Below are 24,498 nucleotides of genomic sequence, written 5' to 3' on the forward strand. Positions count from 1 at the left end.
AGATGCTAGTCAGGAATCCAGCTCTGTTTCCCAACCTATCACTAATTTGCTGCATGAGCACTGTGTGAGACTTAGATCTTTCTGCCCAACTTTCCACCTCCAGTGCAGGAACAACATACATCTAGTTTTAGAAAGCTATTTGAACTATGCAGGTGGAGAGCATGATGGCTGAGACACCTAGCAGGACTTGAGCAAGTTGCAGATGGCCTAAATTCAAGAGTTACACTCAGGACTTCTGCCTCCAAATTCAGAGCATGTGTTTGTGTTAAATCCTACAGGAATGATGTTTTCTTTTTCAGTATGTCTAGTCCATCCCTCTCTTGGTGTCAGGGAAGATTCTCTAGTGGGTAAGTGCCTGAAATCAAGAGCAGCCTATAACCAGTGACTAGGGACTCTCTTGGAAATCAACACACACATACATCTTGGACTCTTTCCTTCCTCTGTTCCCACAGAAATACCACCCTGAAAGACTATCATTTCAGAGTTTCATCTCTTCTCCAAGACTCAAGACAGACAGCGCTCTGTCCTCAAAGAAAAGGTCCAAAATCTCCCCATTCAGTGACTCCCACTCAGTTCTTCTGGAGCTTCAGATACCCCCCAGGGAAGCCTGCACCTGAACTGCAGGCACTGGGATCCAGAGCCCAACAACATTCAAATCCCTGCACGGAGCCACCCTCAAATCATACTGCTCCACATAACACAACTAGGCTCATGTATTATCTGCAAATATTTCCATATTTCAGTTTTCTTTTACAAAATTTTTCAGCCACTGGCAGTGCAGAAGGTTCAACCACTAATATGGCACCTCGTATTTTCTCCTCCATGCCAAAATGCTTTGAAATAAGGGATGTCTATCTGCAATCACTCAGCAAAGACTGCAGAACAAAATCTAGATGCACTGAATGGGCTCCAGTATGATCCCACTGGTTACCCTTATAAATTAAAGGTAAATTTAATCCCAAGGTAAAATAAATCCTAAATTATTTCCTCATTAACTCCCTTTAGATTCTGCTGGCATGGGGAGTTAACACAAATCCTAAACCATTAAATCACTCCACTGATATTCCAGACAACAGCTTTCCCAGGGAACAGTTTCTAACATATGGGCATCTTTCACTTCCACTTAATCTTCCTTCATATTACTGTCACATACTGTAGCCATTTTTGTAGGCTTCAGGTACAGAAAACTTTTCAACCTGAACAGGGAAGGCTCCTTGCACTGATACTTATTGCAGTTTAACACTACCCTGTATTTTGAGTCTGCTCAAACTGATTTGAGAATTTAAAGCCAGAGAGTTATATAATCATACTAAACAGATGTCTAAACCAGATTTTATTAGCTCAATATAGTTTTCCTGCATAAACTGTGCTGGCTTTTTTTTTGACCCCCATCCTTTTTTTTCCTAAAGAACTGCTCTTCCCTCATCCCCCCTCCCCATATTCTCCTTTTGTTTCAATTCCAAGTACAAAATGATATTCTGTATAGCAAGTAACCAGCATAAGATTTAATTGATAAGCAACTGCTGCACTCTGTAATTCTGTATGACAGCTATTCTGGTTCATACCAGAAGCAGCATTAAATTAGAATATTGTACCACTTCAAAGCTAGCTAAAAGACAAAAATAGAAGGTGCAACTTTATTTCTGAAAGAAACTTACATCACATCTCCAGCATAGTGCTTGATTCGAAAGTCTCTGTCAAACTCCAGCGTCTTGTCAGTTGCACAAAGCTAAAATAAATTCACATACATTAAAACTCACCCGTGGATTTTCAAGTTTCATAGAAGAACAATATGCATTGGAAATAAAAATGGAAACTACAGTTATTCCATTTTATATATGCATGTGTAGATGTGAAATCCAGTTATAACACTGCTTTGTAATATTTTTTCATGGATGCATTATAAGAACATATATTTGTACAAAATCAAGTTGCAAGAGCCTATATTTTTATTAAAAAATTGATGCTATCTCAGAAACACCATTATGCAAAAAGAACATTTGTGCACTTAGAGAAACATTGCACCTAGGAGTTAATTCAGTACTTTAAGTCTTCCTGTATATTTTTTTCCATTGCAGTATCACTCCTTAGCAAAGAAATGAAGCAATCAAAATAGGACAGTTACAACAGCAATGCTTGTTCTGTCTCAAGTCACTCTGGATCATCTAAGATCCACCCAGGGTGGTCACAGCTCCAACCCTCTGCTCTCAGCTCAGACTTCCCATCACGTTCCTTTACTACAACGAAGATGTCAAGTGCCTACATGGCAGCCATTCAGTAGCAGTGACCATAATACACTCATCCCTTCAGGAGTAACAGAAGCCAAAAAAATCCATCAGGCTCAGCTTAATTAAAAAAGGCGAACAAGATAAAAATGAGCCAAAAGGGGCAGGTAGATGAATTAAGTCTTTGCAAGAAGCATGGGCACCATTTAAAAACACCGAGGGCTATGAGCAAGTATCTACTATCCACCAAAAGTCCTGGGAAAATAAAAGAGGAAATTAGCATGGTTAAACTGCAGGGCAGGAGAGATTATTAGAAGCAGGAAGATATCCTCCAAAAAAGTTTGCCTGTGTCCAAGAGTAGAAAATAGATTGGCTCAAACTGACAGATGTAAAAAAATAAAATAAAATATTTAAAATAAAATAATTAAAAAAAAAAAAAAAATCACACGGAGGAAACCATAAAGTTTGAGTAACAAGGTACACAGAAGGTTACAAAGGTACAAGCAGTCCAGCGCAACAGGAGCAGGAAGCACACCAGGGTCTGCAGAGCTGATAGATGACCAAGGTGTAGAAGGAACACAAGAGAAAATGAAGAAATGAGGCCATATCAGGAAAACAAAGTAATTTTTCTTTATACAGCTGTGTTCACCAGCAAGGAGCTATGGAGGATGTAATGCCTTTTTTCAACCACCCAAAACATGCATCTCAAACCTACATGTCAATAGAAGAGGTATAAGACAAGAAAAAACATAATGAAATGAAGCAACTGTTGCTACCACACAGGACACAGCTGGCTGCACAAGCTTCTCGCTTAAAACTCATCCAGTACTGGAGAGACTAGAAGGTGGTTTAACAGGATGCTAGGTTTTTTAAGGAATGTTTCTCTCTGTGAACTTCTTGTCTACTGGGCAAATCAGTTGAAAATACTAAAAAAGAACAGCAAGCGTATTGATGTAGTTGATACTCTGCTTGGATTTCTGTGAGCCTTTTCACAAGGTTCCTCACTAACAACTCAAAGAATTTAAGCTGCTATGAAAGATAAGAGAAAGGGTCCTCACACAGATAACTGTTGGAAAGATGGGAAACAGGAGTCCTGCCGCCCTGCACTGTGGTCTCCATTGTTAACATCATCTGAAATGATGCATAACCCGAGGGTAATAGGAAGGTGATTAGGCTTGTTGATGGTACTTAATTATTCAGGGAAGGAAATAAAGACAATGGCTGGCTGCGAAGAACTGCAGGAAGACATGAGAGGCTAAAGGAATGGCAAAGAAGAGCAAATGAAATTCAACATAAATACAGTGATACACACAGGGAAATGCCAAAGTTCATGGCGAATGATGGGCCCCAAACTGTCCATTCCCAACTCAGCAAGTATCTTAACTACCCTCTATCTCAAAAAGGACACAGGAGAACTGGAAGCGGCTTGATGAAGGGCAAAAATGATCAATAGCACTGACTGACTGCTACAGGAGGAAGGGCCAAATGAACTAAGCCTCTTCAGGTTAAGAAAGAAACATCAGGAGACCATGGCAAATGACATGGAGATGATGTATTGGAAGACACAGAGAACTGTGTTTTGCTGTTCAAGAACTAGGAGGCAACAGATGTAACCTACAAGGGAAAAGGGAGAAGGAAGGAAAACGGGAAGGAAGGAGCTCTTCACGTGAGTACCTAAGCTGTAGAATTCTTTGTCAAATCAAAAAAACCCAAACCAAACCAAACCAAAAACAAAAAACCAACACAACCCAAACTATTAAGGACACCAGCCCTGACTCAGGAGGTTCCTGGACTGCAGATCACTGGAGACTGGGAGCACATCAAATTATCATTATGCATTTGTCCCATATTCTTCTGTCACTTAGACCTTCACTATTGCCTAGTGTCTTGGAAGATACTACATCAGGTGGACTAGAATGGACCTTCTCCTACACAATGCCTTCACAATCATCTTGTTGAGATTGACACTAATGAGAACTTACCACTATTTGAAGATTTAGGAATTTATACACTATCTCTGCACTTGATCCTTTAAAAGTATGAGATCAACTGAAAAAAATCAGAACTTAAAGAGGCTGAAAAAATGAACCTGTGATGTTGAGAAGTACTATCAGAATAGTTAGCATTTGTACAGATCTAGATTAGCATTACACAATTCAGAGAAGGATGACCCATGCTCTAGGAACATAAAATTTTGCCACAAATACTCATAGTGGAAGTGTTTGCCAGTATTTTTCCTGGTTTGTTTGGCTTTCACCAGGACAACCAAGCAGACAGCAGCAGATCAGACATGCAGTACACAAACTAGGACACTACTATTTAGGGCACAGCAGTCCCTTAGAGCTTATCCACATGGAGCTAGTGTCCAACACGCTCTACAGGGCAGCAGTGAAGCATTAACTCAGGCTGAAAGATGGGAGCTGTTCCCATAACATATCAGCACACATACTTTAACTCTTGAGGAACAGCTTTGATCTACACTGAACTTTATAGGATCTGGAAAGAACTACTGCAGTCTACAAAAGCAAATTATGAAATGAAATCAAGTCCTTTGTTTTAATTCAAGCTAGAAGAGGCTGGCTTAGAAAGCTCAGGTTTCCTACAGCAGTTCTAGATGGGACTGAGGAAGATATCTTAGATACTGGTAAAGGACATCTGCAAAGACACGAGAGGAGGGAAAAAATAATTATGATGCTGAGAGTTTTATGGGTCAATTTTTTCAAGGCTATATTGATTTAAATTCGAAATTAGCAAGCCAGGAAGATACATCATACCCTCCATAAACATTATTTATGCCAGTATTCCTTGTTTCCCTCTTAGTCTGTGCAAACAGTTTTCTGACAATGCCACCCCCTACTGAGGAATGCTGCAACAAGCAGTATTTTCTTTTAATGTTTCCTATGCTGCGAAGGGACTCCTGAAGGTAAGGACTCAAACAGATTTTTTTTTTTTTTTTTAATTTTCATTTTATAGCCTCCCATATACTTTATGAAATTCAGTCCTCTTCCTCGCTGTATCAAAGTACTACCTGCTCTCTTCATGATGGAACCATGCCACCTTAGCAGACATGGGACCAAGGACAGAACAGAAACTGAACTCCTTTACCAGCTTACATGTATTGACTAGAAAGCTCCAGAAACTGGACCACTTCCCACACCACCCCACTGCAGAGGATTTAAGACTCCATCCCCCCAGGCTTCACTATTCACAATCATTAGTACTACTAAAGGAATCAATTTGCATTAAAATGTAGAAATGCAGACTAGCTCCATGAAAATACTTGTTTTCAGGTGAGTTTACTCAGAACATGCTGTGCATCTGCTGCTTAAGCAGGTAAAATCTAGGTTAAGGTGGAAAGCAAGATTCCCCTTTCCCCCTCCCTCAGCTAGGATGCATGTGGCAGAGGAGATGTCAGGTGTGCTGCAGCTAAAGGGTACTTAAGGAAAGCCACATCTGGGAGGAAAAAGTGGTTATTTTCTTTTCATCCTAGCCTCTACCCAAACAAGCCACATCCAGATCTATTGTTTATATTCAGCCTCCCTGGAGGCAGCCTTTAGCACATATCTTATACAACCATGCTAATTTTGTATTTCTGACCTACAAAAAATATTGTACTGGGGTGGGAGGGAGAAGGGGGGAACCAGCATTCCGAATGATGTATTTCAAACGACATTTCTCAGTAGAGAAACATCAATAAATTAAAGGCCCTTATTTGATTACTCAGTGTGAAAGATTCTCAAATTAATCAGGCTGGTGACCATGTTTTCAATATGCTGCCAAGTGAGGAATAAATAAAGCCTTTTAATTCGTACATTGTACCAAAAACAAAGCAAGTCGAGGGGCCTGGATGATCATAGGTACAATCTGAGATGAATATGTTTTGTGGCCAATGACGATGAAAAAAAAAAAAAAAAAAAAATCACAGCGCTGTAATAAAGCAGAAGTGTGAATAATTTCACTGTCACTATGTATTAGAGCAGCCTGGGAAGAATGTCACGTGGGTTGAAACTGCACATCGATTGGTTACAGATGACATCATGATATGTCAAGGCACGATCTCAGCTTCTTTTATGCCTGGAATAAAACTGATCTCACATTGGACATACTTTAGCTCCCTCTGCCGGGTACAGGGCCGCCCGAGGTGTGACCTAAACCCACACCAGACGGCCTGTTCTGTACTTTGGAGCTGCTGCTGCTGCTGCTGCTCACAGGGCATTTCATTTCATACTCAATGGTGACGATTCCAACCTCAGCCACCCTTCGAGTCTATTTCCTTATTCCATTATGCCCCAAAAAATAGAAAAGGTATCACACAGGAAAGGAAGCAAGTTTTGAGGGTATGGAGGAGTATGTTACCTTTCTGCTGGAGAAATGAGCATGCTTCCCTAGCTTGTTATTAAGAGCCTCGAGGAACATCTCATCTGTAACTTTTCCAACATTCATGCAGGCATCGTCCAGAATGGCAATGATCCCTTTGTGCTGCTGCTCTACCAGGTCGACGATGACCTGATTGTTGAAGTAATCAATCTGTAAAAAACAAAGAACGGGTATATTTGTGACTTTGGCTAGTGAAAAAGGAACATACCAGTGTTGGCCACTGATGAATAGTACCATGTGTCTGACAGAGAGAATGGGGCCCACTGTTCAAAGGAGGAGCAATCAGCTTTCAATATGCACATCACCAAGTCAAAATTAAGCAGGCTACTCTTCTACCACTAAACAGCAGAGAAGGCGATTTTTCAAACACCTCACATAAATCTTGAGACCGCTGCTAAAAATCAACTGCTACAGAATGCACTTTAAAATGTCTTTTAAATTTCAACTGTGCACAGTCACCACAGTGAAAACTGTGCATCTTGTCCTTGGCATTATGAAAGGAATTTGAATAGGAGAACTCAAGATTTTTACACTTTAATACCTAGAGCTAGACAAAACACATAAGCACTCAGAACAGAAACACACAGTGATGCGTGTGGCATCACAGAGATGCCACAATATTTTTTAACTCAGACCTGGAGTCACTTATTTTCCCACACCATGGCAAATAAAGAAATGTTGCGAGGTAATTGGTTAGCTTCTTCCACAACCTGATTTCCAGACAGCAAGTCTGACAGTACAGCTGGCATGGACACAGATGTCCTATCGACTTCGACAGCAGTGTACATGTGGAGCAACTTTAGATCTGGGACTTATGCTGGTACACTGACCTCAAGCCGACCTCTCCCTCCCCTGCCAAATCACTCACATGCTTCCAGGGAATTCCCTCTCGCTGGTACTCTTCCTGCTCTTGCTTTAGAACCAGCTGAATAAAGAGCTGCTGTAGCTTTTCATTGCAGTAATTAATGCAAAATTGCTCAAAACTGCAAAAACATAAGAAAAAAAGGTGATCAGTTTTCTGGGAAAGGAGAAGGCAAAGCACTGTGCTTTAACAACGTGGCTCACCTGTTATTGTCAAATATTTCAAAGCCATAGATATCCAGGACGCCAATGACTGTGTTTTTCCCATGTATTGTAGTGTCATAGTTCTTCACTTCAATCACATCATTGATGTGTGTCACAATCCAACAAAAGAGGCGCTCGTATATAGCCTGCCAAGAAACAAATACTGAGGAATTTTGCCTGCATCTGTCTCAGTTCTTTCTGGTAAATGCAACACGTGGTGCTACAAAGCTTAATTCAGGATGCTGCCCTAACTACACAAAAGCTCCAGATGACATTCTGCTAAAAGTGAACAGCTACTGACATGAAGAAAATATTCTATGAAAGTATTTTTTTTTTTCTTTCTTCCAAAACTCATTTACATGACGTCTAAATCCTAGTGAGGTCACTAGGTACAGCGGTTCCCCTAATTTGATTCCAGTCTGCTTTTCAGCTGCCTAATAACTTCCATTGCTGAGAATTATTTAACAATATTGAAAAGCAAGTGAGAGGTCAGTCATAGAAACCTAACAACCGAATACAATGGCAGTAAAATATTCCTGTTCACTTTTCAAAAATAAAATGTTCTTTAGGCATAGGTATCTTTGAAGTCTAGATGTTCAAAATGTACTGCGAAGCTGTGCAAACATATAATCTTAGGAAAAAAAGTCAAGTTAATAATCAAGGATCTTCATAGCCTCATTTGTTCTTCCCTTACCATTTGATTTCTTAGCAAAGGAAGGACAATTATCACTCCCTTCTGTCATCAGTATCTACCTTTCCAAAAAAAAGATAGCACTTTGGGTTTCCAACATGAGTTCTACATGTTACAGTTCCATGCTCTAATCTTTGAATTTAACTGCTAAATGAAGTCAAGAATTGTATTCTGCCTAATATTCAGCCCTGTACAATGTATTCCTTTTGCAGCTGCCAGCAAGCCAGGCTTGCAGCTCCCTCCCCTCTTTCATGTGCCGCAAGCACCACTGGTTGTGGTGCGTGCTGTGTCATAGCCAAGAAAGGGTAGGGAGAGTGCTGCTCTGCAATCCCCCTATAGAACACAGGAGCGCATACATTCAGAAATAAATCCGCATGAAGTACAGACTTTCCATGTCTCAGCAAGCACTATACTTATTGATCCACCCAGGAATCCTGCTGGGACCTGAGCATTGAAAAATGTGCAATTATGAAGGCAATTTAATATTGAATGCCTTCCTCAGGCATCACCGTTCTTTGCTGCACTAAGTACAACTCAACCAAAAGGCAAAAGAAATGCGTCCGAGTTACTGTCACATACAAAATTAGGTGCAGAGAAAGGAAATTTAAACTCACTTTTGCAAAGGCATCTCTGCCATAGGTGGCTTCTTGTTCAGTATGTTGTTTGTCAATGACGTCCCGACCTGTAGCTACAGTTCGAAACAAAAGAGCCTTCTCCACCATGTCAGATTTTGTTGACAGCAAGTCTGCAATGATCGATACAACCTTGCCATTTTCTATTACAGGCGTATCACCGTCCACAGAAAACTTCAAGTTCCCCTGTAATAGGTAGCAAGAAACTTGATTTCCCAATCTGTCTTTTATTAATATGAATCAGTACACCCCAAGTTCATCCATATTCCACCTGCTATTCAAGTCAGTAAATCTCCTAACACATTAGAAGGGTAGGCCTTGCATATCCATGTACCCACAAAGCTCCAACATCAGTGGAAGCAGCAAAGCCTGACTCAAAGAAAAGCATTCCTGCTCAGTGTTCAGCTCAGCTTGTGGAAGAAAATTACATCAAACACTTCCAGATGTTTAATCAAACACTGTCTCAAGATTCAGAGTCTGATCAGATGGGAAATTATGTTAAGTATACAAACGCTGGATGTAGCGTTTCACCTTCACTGCAGAAGCACTAGGCTGCCGTTCTTATTGTAATGCTATTGCCCACAAAGGTAATGTGAATATTCTGGTGAAGCTGACAAGTCAGCATGGCTAATAGGACTGGACTGATAGCACACTACCACAACAGATTTGTTACTGAATACCTGCAGTGCCAGAATGAAGTAGCGATACCACTGCATTGTCTGCAGGAGCGGGGGGTCTCCCATCCTGCCTGCAAGGCCTGACTCTGCTCTGCCTTCATTCCTTCCCCAGCACTGCGGCACAACTATCCCAAGGAGGAGAAAGAATTGGAAAAGCTGCAGTTTTCGTTGCCATCTTCCTCCTGCCCACCAGCAGTGTCTCTCTCCTCAAGAAAACCTAAGAGCTGAGCTACAGGGACACTGCGCAGGGAAGGAGGCTCTGTGCATCCCAGGAGAATACAGGTGAAGAAAGGATTTCCTTAACATCAGAATACAGGGAATTAAGAGGTCTCCTGTCTCTGGCTGTGCTCAAGCCTCCACCACGAAGTGAACTACCGTCTCCCCAGCAAAACCACAGTGGCGATGGGGACCGTGAGGGTAAAAGGGGACAGAAGGATAGCGATGCGAGAGCTCCCTACCCGCTCACTGCCAAACCCAAACAATTCCTTTTCAGAACATTTAACGGCTCCTAGTACTTAGTGGTATGTCTGTTTGGGGATCTGGAGTATGCAGGAATAAATGTGATCTTCCATTATTACTGCAGTGTCCTATTTCATCAAGGCAATTCACTCACCACTGGAAGTTGTAAACTGTATACACTTTTCTACTCAACAGATCTTCCAACTGCTTCTGCAGCAAGAAAGTTAGAGCTGCTGGAAGTACAAGTAAACTGCTTGACCCCTCCTGAAGAAGAGCCTACTCATACCTCTGGGCAGAGAGCTTACCAAGTGAAGAATGGCTGCCACAATTTTGTAGACAGTCTGAATCTCCTCTTGCTTGAAGCCTATCACTTTCATGGCATCAGCTACTGCTTTGAACTCTGCACCATCATTGATGGAACACTGAGGGGAAAGAGATGTTTGCGACATGAGAGGCTTAATGCAAGTCAACTGTGAGAAAGCAAAGATTTTGCAAGTCCATGGGAAATAGATATGTACTTTGTTATTTTTCAGATGCAAGACACTGTCATGAGATTTCTCAACTTATTCTAATGCCATACCGTATGCTTATACGCTGAACCCCACATTGGACACACATGTATACTGGCAGCAATGAGATACAGAAGTGCATCACAGCATGAATAAATAGTTAGTACTTTCCCAGTGGAATTTATCGTGAAAGAGTAGAAGTGATTCATAAAAAAATCAGAACAACAGTTACAAGTAGTGCAGTCACAGACCCTCTGAGTAAAAGCTGCAGAGCACCAGCAGTAAAAATCTGGTCATCATCTTTCTCAAGATGAGCCTCTGCCTCACTCCCCTCCCAATCATCTGGGTTTGTTTTCATTGCAGATTTCCAGAGAAACTGATAAAAGCATCTGAGAAGGTCTGTGGGTTTGTTTGCCAAAGAGCATCTCAAGAAAGCAATTAGGAAATCAAGGAGCCTTTTGTCTGGCCCCTGCTTCAGAGTGACAACACTAGGGACAACTCCAGACATATTTAAAGTGTTCAGGATCTTGTTGTCCTAAAAACTTTATGGGTTCATTCCCTTCTTTCCTGCTCAGAGGCCCCCTTGAGGGTCAGATATCAAGAATGAGTGCTTCAGTAACTTAAATGGTCCTACTGTAAAAAAAAAAAATGAGTCCTTCTAGTCCTTTTGACCTTTTTGGTCCAGAAAGCAGCTTAAGTTACCCATTATGAAGCATGAAAAGTCTGTCACTGGTAATGGGCCAAATATCTATGCCTGCATTTATTAACAAAGGTGATGTCTCTCCTACTATATTTTACTGCTTTTTATAAGCAGACACAAATGTAGTATGCACAAGTACACGTATGCTTTGTCTTCTAGGGCCAGGAGCTCCATTAAAATAGCACATTGATGTCACCTTGCCATATTCATCCCATGAATTTTGGTCTCAGCTTCTGCTAGCTCAGCAGTACTTTAGGTATTTCAAGAAGCATTTACAATTTTAAGACAAGTTACCTCTAACTCACTGACAACACCCTCACCTTTAGCTGTGCTCCAGGACAGATATAGTTGTATGCAGATGCATCCTTCTGAAGATGTAGAGAACGTAGCATCTGGTCAGAACCACCCTGAAGGAGCTGTACAAAGAGTATTTTAAGAAATGGTGAATGAAAAAAATAAAATCCTTCCTTTTCCTGTTTCTTATTCACCTGCTTGACAAGCAAAATCATAAAAACATTAACTAACTGCTACAGAAGAATCAGCTACAGTATCTGGAGTTACAAGCACAATGTGCAAAATACAGAGTCTGCATCTTTGTCAGGCTCTGACCACCAGAAAGAGTTTGCCTAAATGACTGTCCTTTTGAGTAACACAACTGTTTAGAAAACAAGCCTGAACCTCTTCACAGACCAGACATGTTTACATGACATGCCACAGCTGTGTCTTGACAAGCACATTTACCTTCTCTGCTATACACAGAGACTTTCCAATATGGAAATGACACATTCATGAGAAAGGTGCTAACATGCCATCATGGAGTACTGAGTAAGTGGGAAAAAAATACATAAACCTATGTTTCCCTCACCGCAAAACTGAGAATAAAGGTTATACTAACAGGCTGACCATTTCCCCCAAAGGACACACAAGGAACCAGCATACAATATGGAAGACATTAAAAAGAACCACCCCTCAAAAAAAAGAAAGTCAACTTGGTGTCATAAAATTACTTCCATATGGACTAAAGGCCTCAAGAGAACATAGAGGGATTACTTATTACAAATAAAACAGTGAGTCAAAGTCCAATATTCTGCCATATTTGTTTAGTTAGCCTCCTTTTAAGTTTACAAATGTGTTAATATGGGAATGGAGGATAGAAAAAAATAAATCTTCCCATGCTCCTTCCCTAGACCAGGCCTCTTCAAAGAACTAAAGAGCCTAAGATCACCCGGGATGCAACAACAAGGGAACCCTTTGCAAAACACACAAGAGGGTGAAAGCTTTAAATATTTTGCCTGTCGTGTCTGGGAAACTTGACAAAAGTCATTTGTTTCAGCAAACGAATACAAACCTGGTAAAAAGAATGAAAGCTTCGTTCTCCCGGCTGTTGCACAATCACACGAGACTATGGGGAAACAAAATACAAAAACAGGTATTTCTGGTTGTGGACAGTCTGCTTCCCCAGCACCTCCCCTTAGACACCGATGCATTGGTTCACCACTGCTAGGACACCTCCAAACTAATCTTATCTTATAATAAGTCTGTTATGAACACCATTAGCCAGGCGTGACCATGGAGTTTGCAGTCTATAATCAAAAAGACCAGTTTGCGTTAACAGCTGCAATGTCCTACTTCCAACCAGGAATCCCATGTGGAACTACAGAATTGTTTTCATGGAAGAGTCAAATAAAATGCCATTTTAGTTTAAGAGTTATTTAATTGCTGGAAATGAAAAATAGGACTCTGACTACAAACCAATGCTCCATGGGACATAGTTAGGGTCTTATGGTAATCACTTCTACAACCCCAGGACAGGCTGACCAACAGCACCCAGCCACCATACAAGTGAACGCTCTGCTCTAACACAAGGGCATTGTTTTAGGGAGCAAGCGATAGCTCCATCTTCACAGCACTCGTTCCAAATCAGTGTAAAACAGCACAAAAAAAAAAGTTACATGCAGCAGAAATTCAGTCAACAAGCAACATAACCTTATTTTATGCTACAAGTTTGAACTACAGAGAGTGACGACGCATGTGTTCGTGCTGCAGTGCAAAGTCACTGCCTGTTAACTGCTTCTGTTTGGACCAGAACCTCAACTGCTTTCAAAATGGAAACAAATTTAACTTGGTAGAAGTCAAGCATATGAAATAAATGATCAGGATTTAAGTCACTGCAGCTGCAGCCCCACCCCTTTTTTGCATTAAAGTATCCCATGTTAAATGTTTGGGTTTGTTGTTTTGTTTTTTAAAATAAAGTGTTTATTCTGAAAATAGACTTCAGGGAAATAAAGGGAAAAGTAAAAAACAAACAAAAAAGCATGTTAGCAGATGTGGTCAAACATATAAATTAAAGCCAGACATGTGTCTCACACATAACAAGAACTGTTAATAGATTACTCCCAGTTTCTCTACAGAATTTTACATATTCCCATGTTTTCAGCCACCACTTAATGACATGAAAAAAGAATTATGCTCAGGATCACTTGGAATATATAAAAACAAAGTTACTAAAAGATCACACAAGGTTGTGGCATTATTCCAGAATAACACTTCTCAAGCATACCATTGCTACTTACAGACCTAGTATCTTCTCCTTTTATTCACCAGTGAGATCTCAATGCGGGAACTTACAAAGAAGGAGTTTTGCAGACATTAAATTAATCTCAGCTTTTATTCTGGATACAAAGTACATACACCTATATGCACATAAGCTTTTGAGTAACAGTAGTCCCTTATGTGGTGAGCTCTGAAAGCAGTGGTGTTAAAGTAACAGGGCACTGCCAGTACTTCAGCAGTATTTCAGTTAATTATAATAACTCTTGAAGAAAAATTAAGCCCTAGATTTAATGAGGTTCTATGGCCTCATGTCACTTGTTGACATAGCACGTTTGAAAGGGAAACTTTCTAACGGCAAAGCACATATTACAAAAGTAACTACGCAAAAGCCTCTAACTCTAAAAGTGAGTGTGGCTTACCTTTTCTAGTAAGTAATTATTGATATGCCCACCTATTGGGTCTCCTTTAAAATCAAAGTTGATATCCATATATTTTCCAAACCTGCTGGAATTGTCATTACGGTTTGTTTTGGCATTGCCAAAGGCCTCTAACACACAGTTGGATTTCAGCAGTATGTTCTTCACTCTATAGTACAGATAAATGGAAAAGAGAACAGGGTAAGTCCATACTCAAACCATAGAATTTTTTTTTGCAGTCATTTCTCGAGAAGAATTTAATAACAGCAGAGATGCTCTTTGATGACATATTTGGGCAGATGTATATGGCATTAGCAATCCCATGGGAAATCAGCTGGGAGCTTTTGTCAATGTTCCTTAGAGCCAAGCAAATGCAAACCAAAGGCCAGATGCCTCCACTGAAAATAGCACCAAAAATTCAGTTCCTTTACAAATATAAGTTTTGAAACCAATTTCTTGAACTCTTTTGCAAGTAATTTTCAGAATTTTTGTCAGGATAGGTATTAAGTCTGTTTCAGCAGAAAGCCACATTCTTTGCTTAAAACCTTTTACTCTAGGACTGACAGGCACATTTTGCAATTCAGAAGCGTGCAAGCCTGCAAGGTGATGGAATATGCTCCCTGTGCTCAACATGCTATTCTAACACGCACATATTTCAGGCAATTTGCCACAGGAAAAATGATTTCTAGATACTGTTTTTATTTTGGAAGTTTGAACTTTCAAAATAAACTTTTCTATATGATTTTAGCAATCAGTAATGCAAAATTCCCAGAGTAAGAGTAGTATCTGAAGAAGTTAAGTAAATGCTGCAAAAATCAGCATGTAATTAGTACAAGAGACCATCTAATAACATGGCACTACACAGTCCACAGAAAGAGATCCATAAACAAAACAGTTTCATTTATTTTTCTGCAAAGCCCTTACCTTTCCACCTCAGCCCTCTGACTGGGGTTAGTAATGGCTGCTATGTACTGCATAATATATTTACTGGCCTCAGTTTTCCCAGCCCCGCTTTCACCTGAGGGCATAAATACAAAGGTGACAAAACAGATCAAAAAAAGCAAAGCAAATCACTGAACAGTATAACTTAATTCTACCCCAATAGCGTTTGGGGGTTTTGTTACTGTTTTTTTTAAAGCAATCTTATTTGCATGCACTTTGAACATTTTCTAAATATAGCCATAACCCTGCCTTGGTTGTTGCTGCTATGCTGACTTAGAAGCAGTTATGATGTAAGATTTCACAGGTCGGTAAAAGGCCTGGCACACAGAGGATCAAAAGGAATATTGTTAGAGGAGAAAGACTGGCACGCAGACGCTTGGCTAGCAGCAGTGCCGGGAACTGCAATACAAGAGGCTACTGTTCAGCACACCATCTCGGGTCTCTCGCTTTTCAGGGCTGCTAAAGCACGAGAACATCAAGGAAACGAAGTGCCAGGATCCAGATAGTGACCGTTCATGGTACAACCACTGCTCCCACTGTTAGAACCACGACAAGCAATGAGTCCGGCCATCGAAACAGAGAACAAAACATTGGCCAGTCATCTAAGGGACAAAAATCAGCAGTTCTCTAAAGACAGACAGGAACCCTGTTCTCACTGATCTCCATTCACACAGGCAGAGCAAGCAGAGGACTGATGTTCTAGTTATCACTTTGCATGCACAGATTAAGCTAATGACTGACACCAGCTCTTGAATTTGATACAAAATAATTGTAAGGTCTCCACACACGGATTCAAATGCAAATAAACAGGTTTAAGATTGATGAAGTTTTCTTTTATAAAATGCTGTCATTAGCCAATTCATTCTCCTTTCTCTGCCTAGAATTTCACAAAGATCAAGCATTCATCATAATGAAAAGCTCTTTCAGCTTACCTGATATTACAATACAGGTGTCTTTTGATCGCCTCTTCATTGCTTTGTAAGCAGCATCAGCAATTGCAAAGAGGTGAGGAGGCCTCTCATACAATTCCCTTCCTTTGTACTGCTCAATCATGTCACGCCCATAGATGTTCAAGTTTTTGTAAGGATTCATGGAAACGACCACCTCCCCAATAAACGTATAAATCCGTCCTTTTTCAAACCTACCCAGGATGAGACAAAAGGGAGAAAGGGATTAGTCAGACATAGAGATTCAGAATATGTCTTCCAAGCAAGTTGCCCATTTCATCAGGTGAGCTCTTCAATCCATCACCGTACTGAAACATTATCATAAAACATTGACTACGCACATTATCTGACCAGTGTGGCCTGGATGGCATGTTAGCATATTATGTAGAGACCTGATGTTACAAGGACTAAGAACTAGGGCTAGCTTTGAATCTTACCAGCTACAGAGGAAATGTCTACTGCTATTTCACTTACCAATGCATGACTGATCAGATTACTGAGGTACAAACACCCACTATATTTCTGAGTATAGCAAACTTCTGCTTTGCTGACACAATCAAGCTGGCTTTCTGCATATTCAGGTATTTCTATTGCCATTAACATGCTGCCAGAAACAAATGTTTCTAAGAAATTCTTTAGCAAGATTTAAGTTAATATAATTTACTGTTTCTACATTGACAATAAGTAAACATGAGTCTGTGATGAGTTTATATAATCTGCTTCACAAAGGGGATTTAAAGGCAAATTCTTTTTCCACATTCTACAGTTGTCCATAACCCAGCTCAGGCCAGAGCAGAAGTTTTGAAGCCACTCACTTAGAGGTCTAATCACATTTGCAAGAAAGTAAACAAAGATACAAGCCAAGAAGCAAATTACAGCCTTTCAGCTCTCGCGATTAGCTTCCACTCCACCCTTTTCGCTAGAAGGCACTTCGGCATCATCACTGCTACTAAACCAGAAGTGAAAGCTTTTTAAGAATGTGTGAAACAACCCTAAACTACACCTTTCCTAAACGCCACCTGGTCCTTAGTATTTTTTCTGCAAACAAGACAGAAAATAACTTGATGTTTGTTTAAGTTAAAAGATATTTCCAAAGAAATTTACATTTTATTAAAATTTATCTAGCAGAAGAGCACAGAAGGAATTTCAGATTAACAGCTGAAGAATTTGTACTGCATTTGCTTCTCAGGAGGAGAAAGGATGACAGCAGATTTAGAGATCAACATGCAAACTATAGCATTTCTACCATTAAATACCTGTCTGCACCCTGTATTTAAATCTTACAACATTAGATGGCACCACAACACCTCTATAGACTACAAGGGCCTTCCTAATACTTGATGGACTCCAGCACAAATTCTAGCATTACTTTATTGAATTTATTACCACCCCCATGTGGTGACAGGCTTGACGTTTTCTATTGTTCATTTGAGAATTTTCTGCAGCATCTTGGCAGTGTTAGTTTTTAGCAGGTGTAATAAAACTCAAGAAATACAATCTAGCAACCAGCATTCTACTTTCTAAAAGTGATTTTGCCTCTAATTGCAGCTTCCTCCAGAAATACTTCACTGAAAAGGCACAAGAATTGCAAAATGTCTTTTTGTTCATGCACTCAGTTTTAGCTGAAGGTAGTCCTGATATGCATCTCCCAAAATATTAGTGAACTTAAAATGCAAAGATATTTTATATTTTAGAGATATATGCTGTTTGAGAGCTACCAAAAATGTTTTAGAAAAGGCCTTTATAATTAGCAATACCAACCACAGCTCAGCAGCTAACTCGCAACAAAAATGATGGGTAATGCACAGGCAACAACAGTAAGCAACTAGCACGCAAGCCTGGTGAGAAATACAGGATCACAGCCTCATTCTTAAGACAGACTTAGGTAACACAGGAAGCCTCACATGCTCAGTCCTTATCATTTCCCATCCCTAATTTTAATTCCTGGAAGCACAAAACAGCTGGGAATTGTGGTATTTGAAAGATACCAAACAGGCAGAAGACACATGTGGGTGCAAAGAGATCAGATACCAGGCTGCTCGTCTTCTGCCCTCTCAGGAGCGCATGTGGGACTCTACATATACATAGGAGAGCTTAAGAAAAACCAAACACACCCAATGCTGTTTCTACGAAGGAGATCAAGTCACACTGGGACATACATATGTAAGGGAAACCATTACAAGGACATCAAAATCAGCAGAATCCTTCCCATCTTTTTGGAGATGGGCCATCCAAAGAAAGCAAGTTGCCCAATGGAGAACATATAGACCGCTCGCCTAAAGTCACTACACAGCAGGCACATAAGCACTGCTTAAGGCACTATTAATGATAAAAATAAAGATACAGCAGTTTCTGGATGAGGTTTTAAGCCCCACTGTACTGCCAGACGCATGGCCAGAGGGTTCATGGTTAGCACAGAGAGGTTGAGGGGTTTGTTTTAGCTGCTGAGAAGGAAAAAAAAAAAAAAAAAAAAAAGGACATCCCTACTGAAGTATCATGCCAAGTCACCATCACAGTACCCAATACTTTGACCTCTTCCTTAAGTAATGAATTATGTAAACTTTTGGTCGCAGAGCACAGTTTAAGTTTCCTCCCTTGACAGTTCAGCGTCCCCAACTGCCTCGTAAGCAGAACCTACAGATTTGCCTCTGCCAGCCTGGCCCACCGCCGGCCGGTCAGAGCTCACCTCTCCAGGGGAGCACCCTTGACCAGGGCACGGCTCAGCTTTGGAGCCGTTACAGCTGTGACACCAACACATACCACAGCAGTTTGACATACCAACAGCTTGCTCCCCGACAGCTCTGGGCTTAGACAACAGATCTCACATTTGGCCTGGAAGTCAAGTTTTAAAAGGTTTTACTAGGCTCCAACGAGTTGCATCTTCAATCTCTGTGGCAAAAGGCAGATGGAGATGAGGGAGAAGGATCCACCTCCAGGCTTGACAAATGAGCATCTCTCAAGCTTCGCTTTAGGGATACAGAGTTTAGGAACAACCTACATCCCCCTTTACCTCTCTGTTCTTTTTTTTTTTTTTTCTTCACTTCTTAGCACTGGAGTTAAAATTCCAGAGCTGTGCTTAGATGTTCCTAAAAGGAGCCATCGCTCCTTGCCCCTCCTTGCTGATAAAGCCTCTTTTCATCACACAGTGCAGCTCTGCACAGCAGCAGGCCAAGAACAGCAGTGGCTGTTTTCCTAGCTGCATTGCTTTGGTGCGAGATTCGTGGTTTTCCTTGCCCAAGAAGAACTCATGAAAACTTAAGAAAACAACCAATGATGGCAGTCCAAACTGGGAGGTACAAGCTGTGTTAAATTCGCTATTCTTCTGCAAGGCAAGGTTACAAAACCAGACAATTAAGCTATCCGGTGCTTTTTGGAAAGGCTCATCAATTGGGGCATTGCACTCTATCACAGGAAAGCTCATCAACATGAAGGACGGCATAATCATTTTAGCACTGAGCATATAACACGTAGATTGCTTTTAATAACAAAAATCCAGTTTTACAGCGCACTTGATAAAAGGAACCCCTGTACCTACTCCTGGGGGTCAGCACTCCCAGGGTCAAACCTTGTTTTGTATGTATCGTGAAAATCACATCATCTTGTGCTGCAACTTTGAGAAAAGATTTCCCTGTAATGATTCTATTTGAATAATTTCTGTGTTTTCTGAATTTTGCACTAGCTCAGCAGCCAAAAAGAAACTCACAGTATTTAATCCTTGTGTGTTATTTTGATGAGGAACATCAGCTCTTTCATGAGAAGTTTTTATACTAGTTTTTATTACCTTGTTAAAACCTCAATTGATAATGAGAAAATATAAACTAGGAAGTTACAGACTATAAATCATTTAAAGGGATAGAAACTGTTGTCTAGGAAAGAAGACCGCCGAGGCAAGAAAAAGGCTCGCTCTTTGTTTTGTAGTTTTTATTTTTAGGGAAGGTTGTTGGAAAAAAACATATCCTCAAGTCCAGACATCCTATGTTCACATCCAATTGCCATTGGAAAATACCCTGCAGAAATCAGAAAACTCAAGCAGAAATCTTCACCACCAGAGAGCACTCACATTTAGGATTTCTCCCACCTGACAAACACTCCAGTCAAAAATAAAACTGTTCTTACCGAGGAAATGATGCAACTTCAAATGCACTCAGTACAAATAAAGAAAAGAGTTAGTTGGCAAGACTTGGAACCCATACTCCAAAACAACATCTGCAGAACGCAGACCGTTAAACAAAGGCACCCTACCATGCAATCGCCACTCCAAATGCTGCAATTCAAATTATAAAGGGAATTCCTAATTAATCATTTACATGGTAACTCCTCTGTACCGAAAGATAAACAGAAACTTGTCAGGATCACAGACACCAGGCAGCACTCTGCAGGCTTATTGCTATTTCTAGAATTCAGCATACTTTCTGAGATAACCTATGCCAGCTACCCGGGGATCAGTTTGCAGTGAGATCACAGGCTGGGCTTCGCTGGGGTGTGAAACGGCTCCTCAGAAACACATTTTGCCAGTCTTTCTCTCCATCTGTCTAATATCTGAGGAGCAGAGCAACTGCTGGAAAAATCATGTTAAGTCACCAGTCGTCTCATTTTCTGTTACTTTAAGAGAGCTAAAGTGTAGCTATTGGTATTATGGATCATTTTCCCCTGGGAAAAGACCTGCTCTCATCTGGCACTACTCCTGTCTTCCCACTGATCACAGATTGACATCATATTCTGCTTTACATACATGCAGACATGCTAAAGCTTTCCCACATTAGCAGGTGCTCAGTAAAGGTCCTTGGTGTCCTGATGCTACAGGGATGCTCCAGAAACAGAACATCTTCACAAGAAGTCACAACACAGCCATCAACTGAAGATGGACTTTCAGTTTAACTGTACAGCAGTGGCTTAAAGCAAAGGAAATGTTAATTAAAAAAGCAAAAGCAAATAATTCAGGACAGATACAGGAGTGCTACAGATGCATCAGCCTGTGCTAGACAGTCAACAGCTAACCTAGTACCACTGAAGTTTAAAAGAATAAAAGCTGATAGTTTCAAACTATTATCTATTTCCAACTTACTCATTAACTCCAAAACACAAACTGAAATATTTAGTATGAGCATACTGCTTTTTCTTCCTTCCTCCTTTGTGCATGGGAAGAAGAATGATCTAGCAGCTGCACACCTCGCTGGCATGCAGAAGAGGGACAATTCCTTCTCCCATTGCAAACACTCCGTGTGATTTGGGTTATTTCCCCAAAGGGGGTCCTAGGTCTTAGTTATTTTTTACCACCAAATATATACATTAAAAATCCATTACTGCAGGCTTTGAGTCCATTCTCATTGCAAACATGCATGAAGACATCTAATTAAAACTAGTGTTCATGAAGAGATGTGCATCGATAGTCAAGGATGGGCCTTTAGGATATGTTCACTAAGGGGGGGAATTTAAGTAGACTTCTGGCAGTGAAATTGCATTTACCTGCTTTTAAATGCAAGAATGTATAGCCAGCTGTACTGACACAAAGGAACAACTATTCTTCTCGTGCTTTGGGAAGTATGATGACTGCTTAAGCACACTTCACTCTGTGTGAGTCAAGACAATTGTGCCTTTTATATGGGACACCAGGTCTCTCTACTGAGAATTCAGTGCTACTTATAGACTTTATTTTAGGTAAATTTCGAAATAAACTCAGCTGTCAAGCAGGGAAGAATGACTTTCAAGTCTTTCAGTAAATTGCTCATAAACTGTATTATAGCAAATCATCCTCATCACAAGAGAACTCAGATAAACAGGATTTGCGTTGGCAGAATGATAGCTAAAATATTCTTGCTGCACTTGGAAAAACAGACCAAAAAACTGTCCAGTCAGTATTACCTCCCTGTACTAGGAAAACAATCCAAGTCTGTCACGATTCTGAATATGCATGTCTATAACATTTTGATCTATCCCGAGGGCCAGAAAAACTGGAATTTAAGTTCATTTAACGTGCAGGTGAAATTTTTGCTTGCAGTTGTCCTGCATGGATTCAGTTTTCAGATGTTGCCAGTTTAACAAAATAGGAAATGCCATTCAGTGCGCGTTCTGCACCACTCCTTTCCTGTACGGAGGGAGCAGAAAGGGCAGGGTGAGGAATACTTCATTCATCTGCAATTTTCACAGTCAGCTTTGGAAATAAGGTTAGAAGAGTCCTTTGTAATGATGTAATTATTTTCAAAAGAAAATAGTAAACTATGAGTGACTGATGCCACATCTTCCTCACAAACCAACGTTTAAGCAAACTGACTGTAATTTGACAAGCCTGATTCAGCTCCAACACAGCTGACCCTTGATTCATCTATGCAGCTTTGCAAACCAACTAGGTAAGGTCAGGGGAAAGGAAAATGGAAGACGGATGGTAAGCTAGCTCTAATGAATGCTGCATAAAGGCTAAAACTGTGAAATGTAGGGGGAGTAATATTAAAAACCCTCTCCTTAAACATGAAGTTAAAGTACTAACCTTGCACTGAAAAAATGCCAAACCACTAAACATAGGAGTCACTGAACTTTCATTTCTATTTGCGTCAGACAGACTGAGCTGTCTCTCCGACAGCAGGGAAGCAATGTGTACTCTTTTTACATTTCTAGAAGCATAGCAGAAGGCACAAGCAGACTTGAAATAGATAATGAGACAAAAGGAAGTTCTTTGAAAAGCTTCCAGGGACAACATGATGCTTTGTGGTTTTATTCCAATCCACACGTGAGAAAGTTGCTATTGAGCACAGGTAGAGGAAAGAAGCTTGCTCCAGATTTCTCTGAGTAGAGCAGTAAAACACAGTCCCATCTTCCATGTGAATGACTGGAACACTATAAAATCCTAATGCAGTAATCATACTACTCTGCTATGAGCAGGAGGCTGCCCTGAATGACCTCCTGAGGCTGAATTATCCTAAAATCCTATATCTAACCAGGAAAGAGTAGAACAGGCTTGGGATAGCAACAAACAAAAGACTGCCATCTCCCCATAATCTCTAACTTTTAAATCTGTCAAATAAAAGCATATAATCTATTAAAGGATATTAAAAAGAAAAAGAAAGCTCAAAAGTCAGGTTGGTTCTTCTATCTGCTCCCATCATGCGTGAAGTCAACTGGAGCACGTGTACAGAAGAGCCTAGAGCTTGTCATGTAAGAGAACTAACTTAAATGTGTAAGACTCCTAGAACTACTGAGGAGGAGCAAAAAATGGAAGTAATCACTCTATAAATACATCAGTAGATGAATATCATCTTGCCAGGTAGCCAGAAGAACTAATTAGACAAAAAACTACACAGGCCCATACAAAAGAAAAATGGGAACGGACTTACCCTGGCCAACACAGGCTTGAAACTGAAAGCTAGCTGTCAAGGGAGCAGTCCTGGAAGAGCTTTCAATAGAAGCTGCAAGGACTAGTGAGCCCTGCCGGATATTGCTGAACTTATTTTATGGATGCGTTCAGAAGATTTGGCTTCCTGTACTGAACAGCAACTGACTTCATGATCCATTATGTTTCTTCCACTCTGACATTACAGCATTCAGATACTTAAAAAAAGACACTTTACCTTCATTCACCACCTCCTCTATCCAAACCCCATATCCATATTAACTCTAATCTGCCACCCATTATTATCTCAGCCTTCAATTTTGGTAATTCAGCTTTGTTCCTCAGATTGTACACCACTGTGTTAAAGGGTCCGCTACCTTCAAATATATCAGAGGATAAAACTGCAGCACAAAAGGCAAAACCAGACTAATGACTGGTGGTTAGACAGATTTGCATCATGCAGAAGGTACCATCTGATTTCATCACCCTGGTTCAGTGGTGCATGAATTCTGCAATGGTAGGTTTGTCTGAACAGTGTCCAGGTGAGGACTAGCTTATACTTCTGAATAACAACCTTCCTTTCAAGCGAAGCTGAAGGAACTATAAAATCCTGCGACCCAGCAGAAAGATCAAAAAACATGCAGAAAAACAAAGACATGACTGATACCCTGTTACTTCCTTCTAACTTCTTCAGTAACTTCAGGAAACAAAAACCATTCATGTCACTGCTGATGACCCTGATACAGCAGCATCCTTGTATAAAGAAACATAACCTGAAGCCACATCAGCGACTGTACTGATGATGACTTGCACCCTTATTTTCTAAGCCATCTCTTTCTTACATATATATGGTATACTATATCACCTTCCCAATCTTCTGTATTCACTGCACAATTAACAGAAATTTGTACTGATGTCTAACTACACCTCTATTTATTCCACAAGCCTAGGTGCCAAGGTACAATCACAATATTTCACAGA

At 40.5% G+C, this 24,498-nt stretch overlaps 1 protein-coding gene across 1 annotated transcript in view; it reads right to left on the reverse strand.

The window, feature by feature from the left end:
- The window catches only part of MYO1D (myosin ID), a 161,957-nt gene that overhangs the window by 108,412 nt on the left and 29,047 nt on the right, over positions 1 to 24,498 (reverse strand). Inside the window, exons 2-12 of the mRNA XM_030021143.2 lie at positions 16,179 to 16,387; positions 15,229 to 15,322; positions 14,308 to 14,473; positions 12,684 to 12,737; positions 11,656 to 11,751; positions 10,432 to 10,548; positions 8,973 to 9,176; positions 7,668 to 7,813; positions 7,471 to 7,585; positions 6,582 to 6,752; positions 1,659 to 1,729 (exon numbers count right to left, since the gene is read on the reverse strand). Of these exons, the coding sequence (XP_029877003.1) occupies positions 1,659 to 1,729; positions 6,582 to 6,752; positions 7,471 to 7,585; positions 7,668 to 7,813; positions 8,973 to 9,176; positions 10,432 to 10,548; positions 11,656 to 11,751; positions 12,684 to 12,737; positions 14,308 to 14,473; positions 15,229 to 15,322; positions 16,179 to 16,387 (1,443 nt within the window). The remainder of the gene's footprint in view (positions 1 to 1,658; positions 1,730 to 6,581; positions 6,753 to 7,470; positions 7,586 to 7,667; positions 7,814 to 8,972; positions 9,177 to 10,431; positions 10,549 to 11,655; positions 11,752 to 12,683; positions 12,738 to 14,307; positions 14,474 to 15,228; positions 15,323 to 16,178; positions 16,388 to 24,498) is intronic.

This window comes from Aquila chrysaetos, chromosome 8 (assembly GCF_900496995.4).
Source record: "Aquila chrysaetos chrysaetos chromosome 8, bAquChr1.4, whole genome shotgun sequence".
Lineage (NCBI taxonomy): Eukaryota > Metazoa > Chordata > Aves > Accipitriformes > Accipitridae > Aquila > Aquila chrysaetos.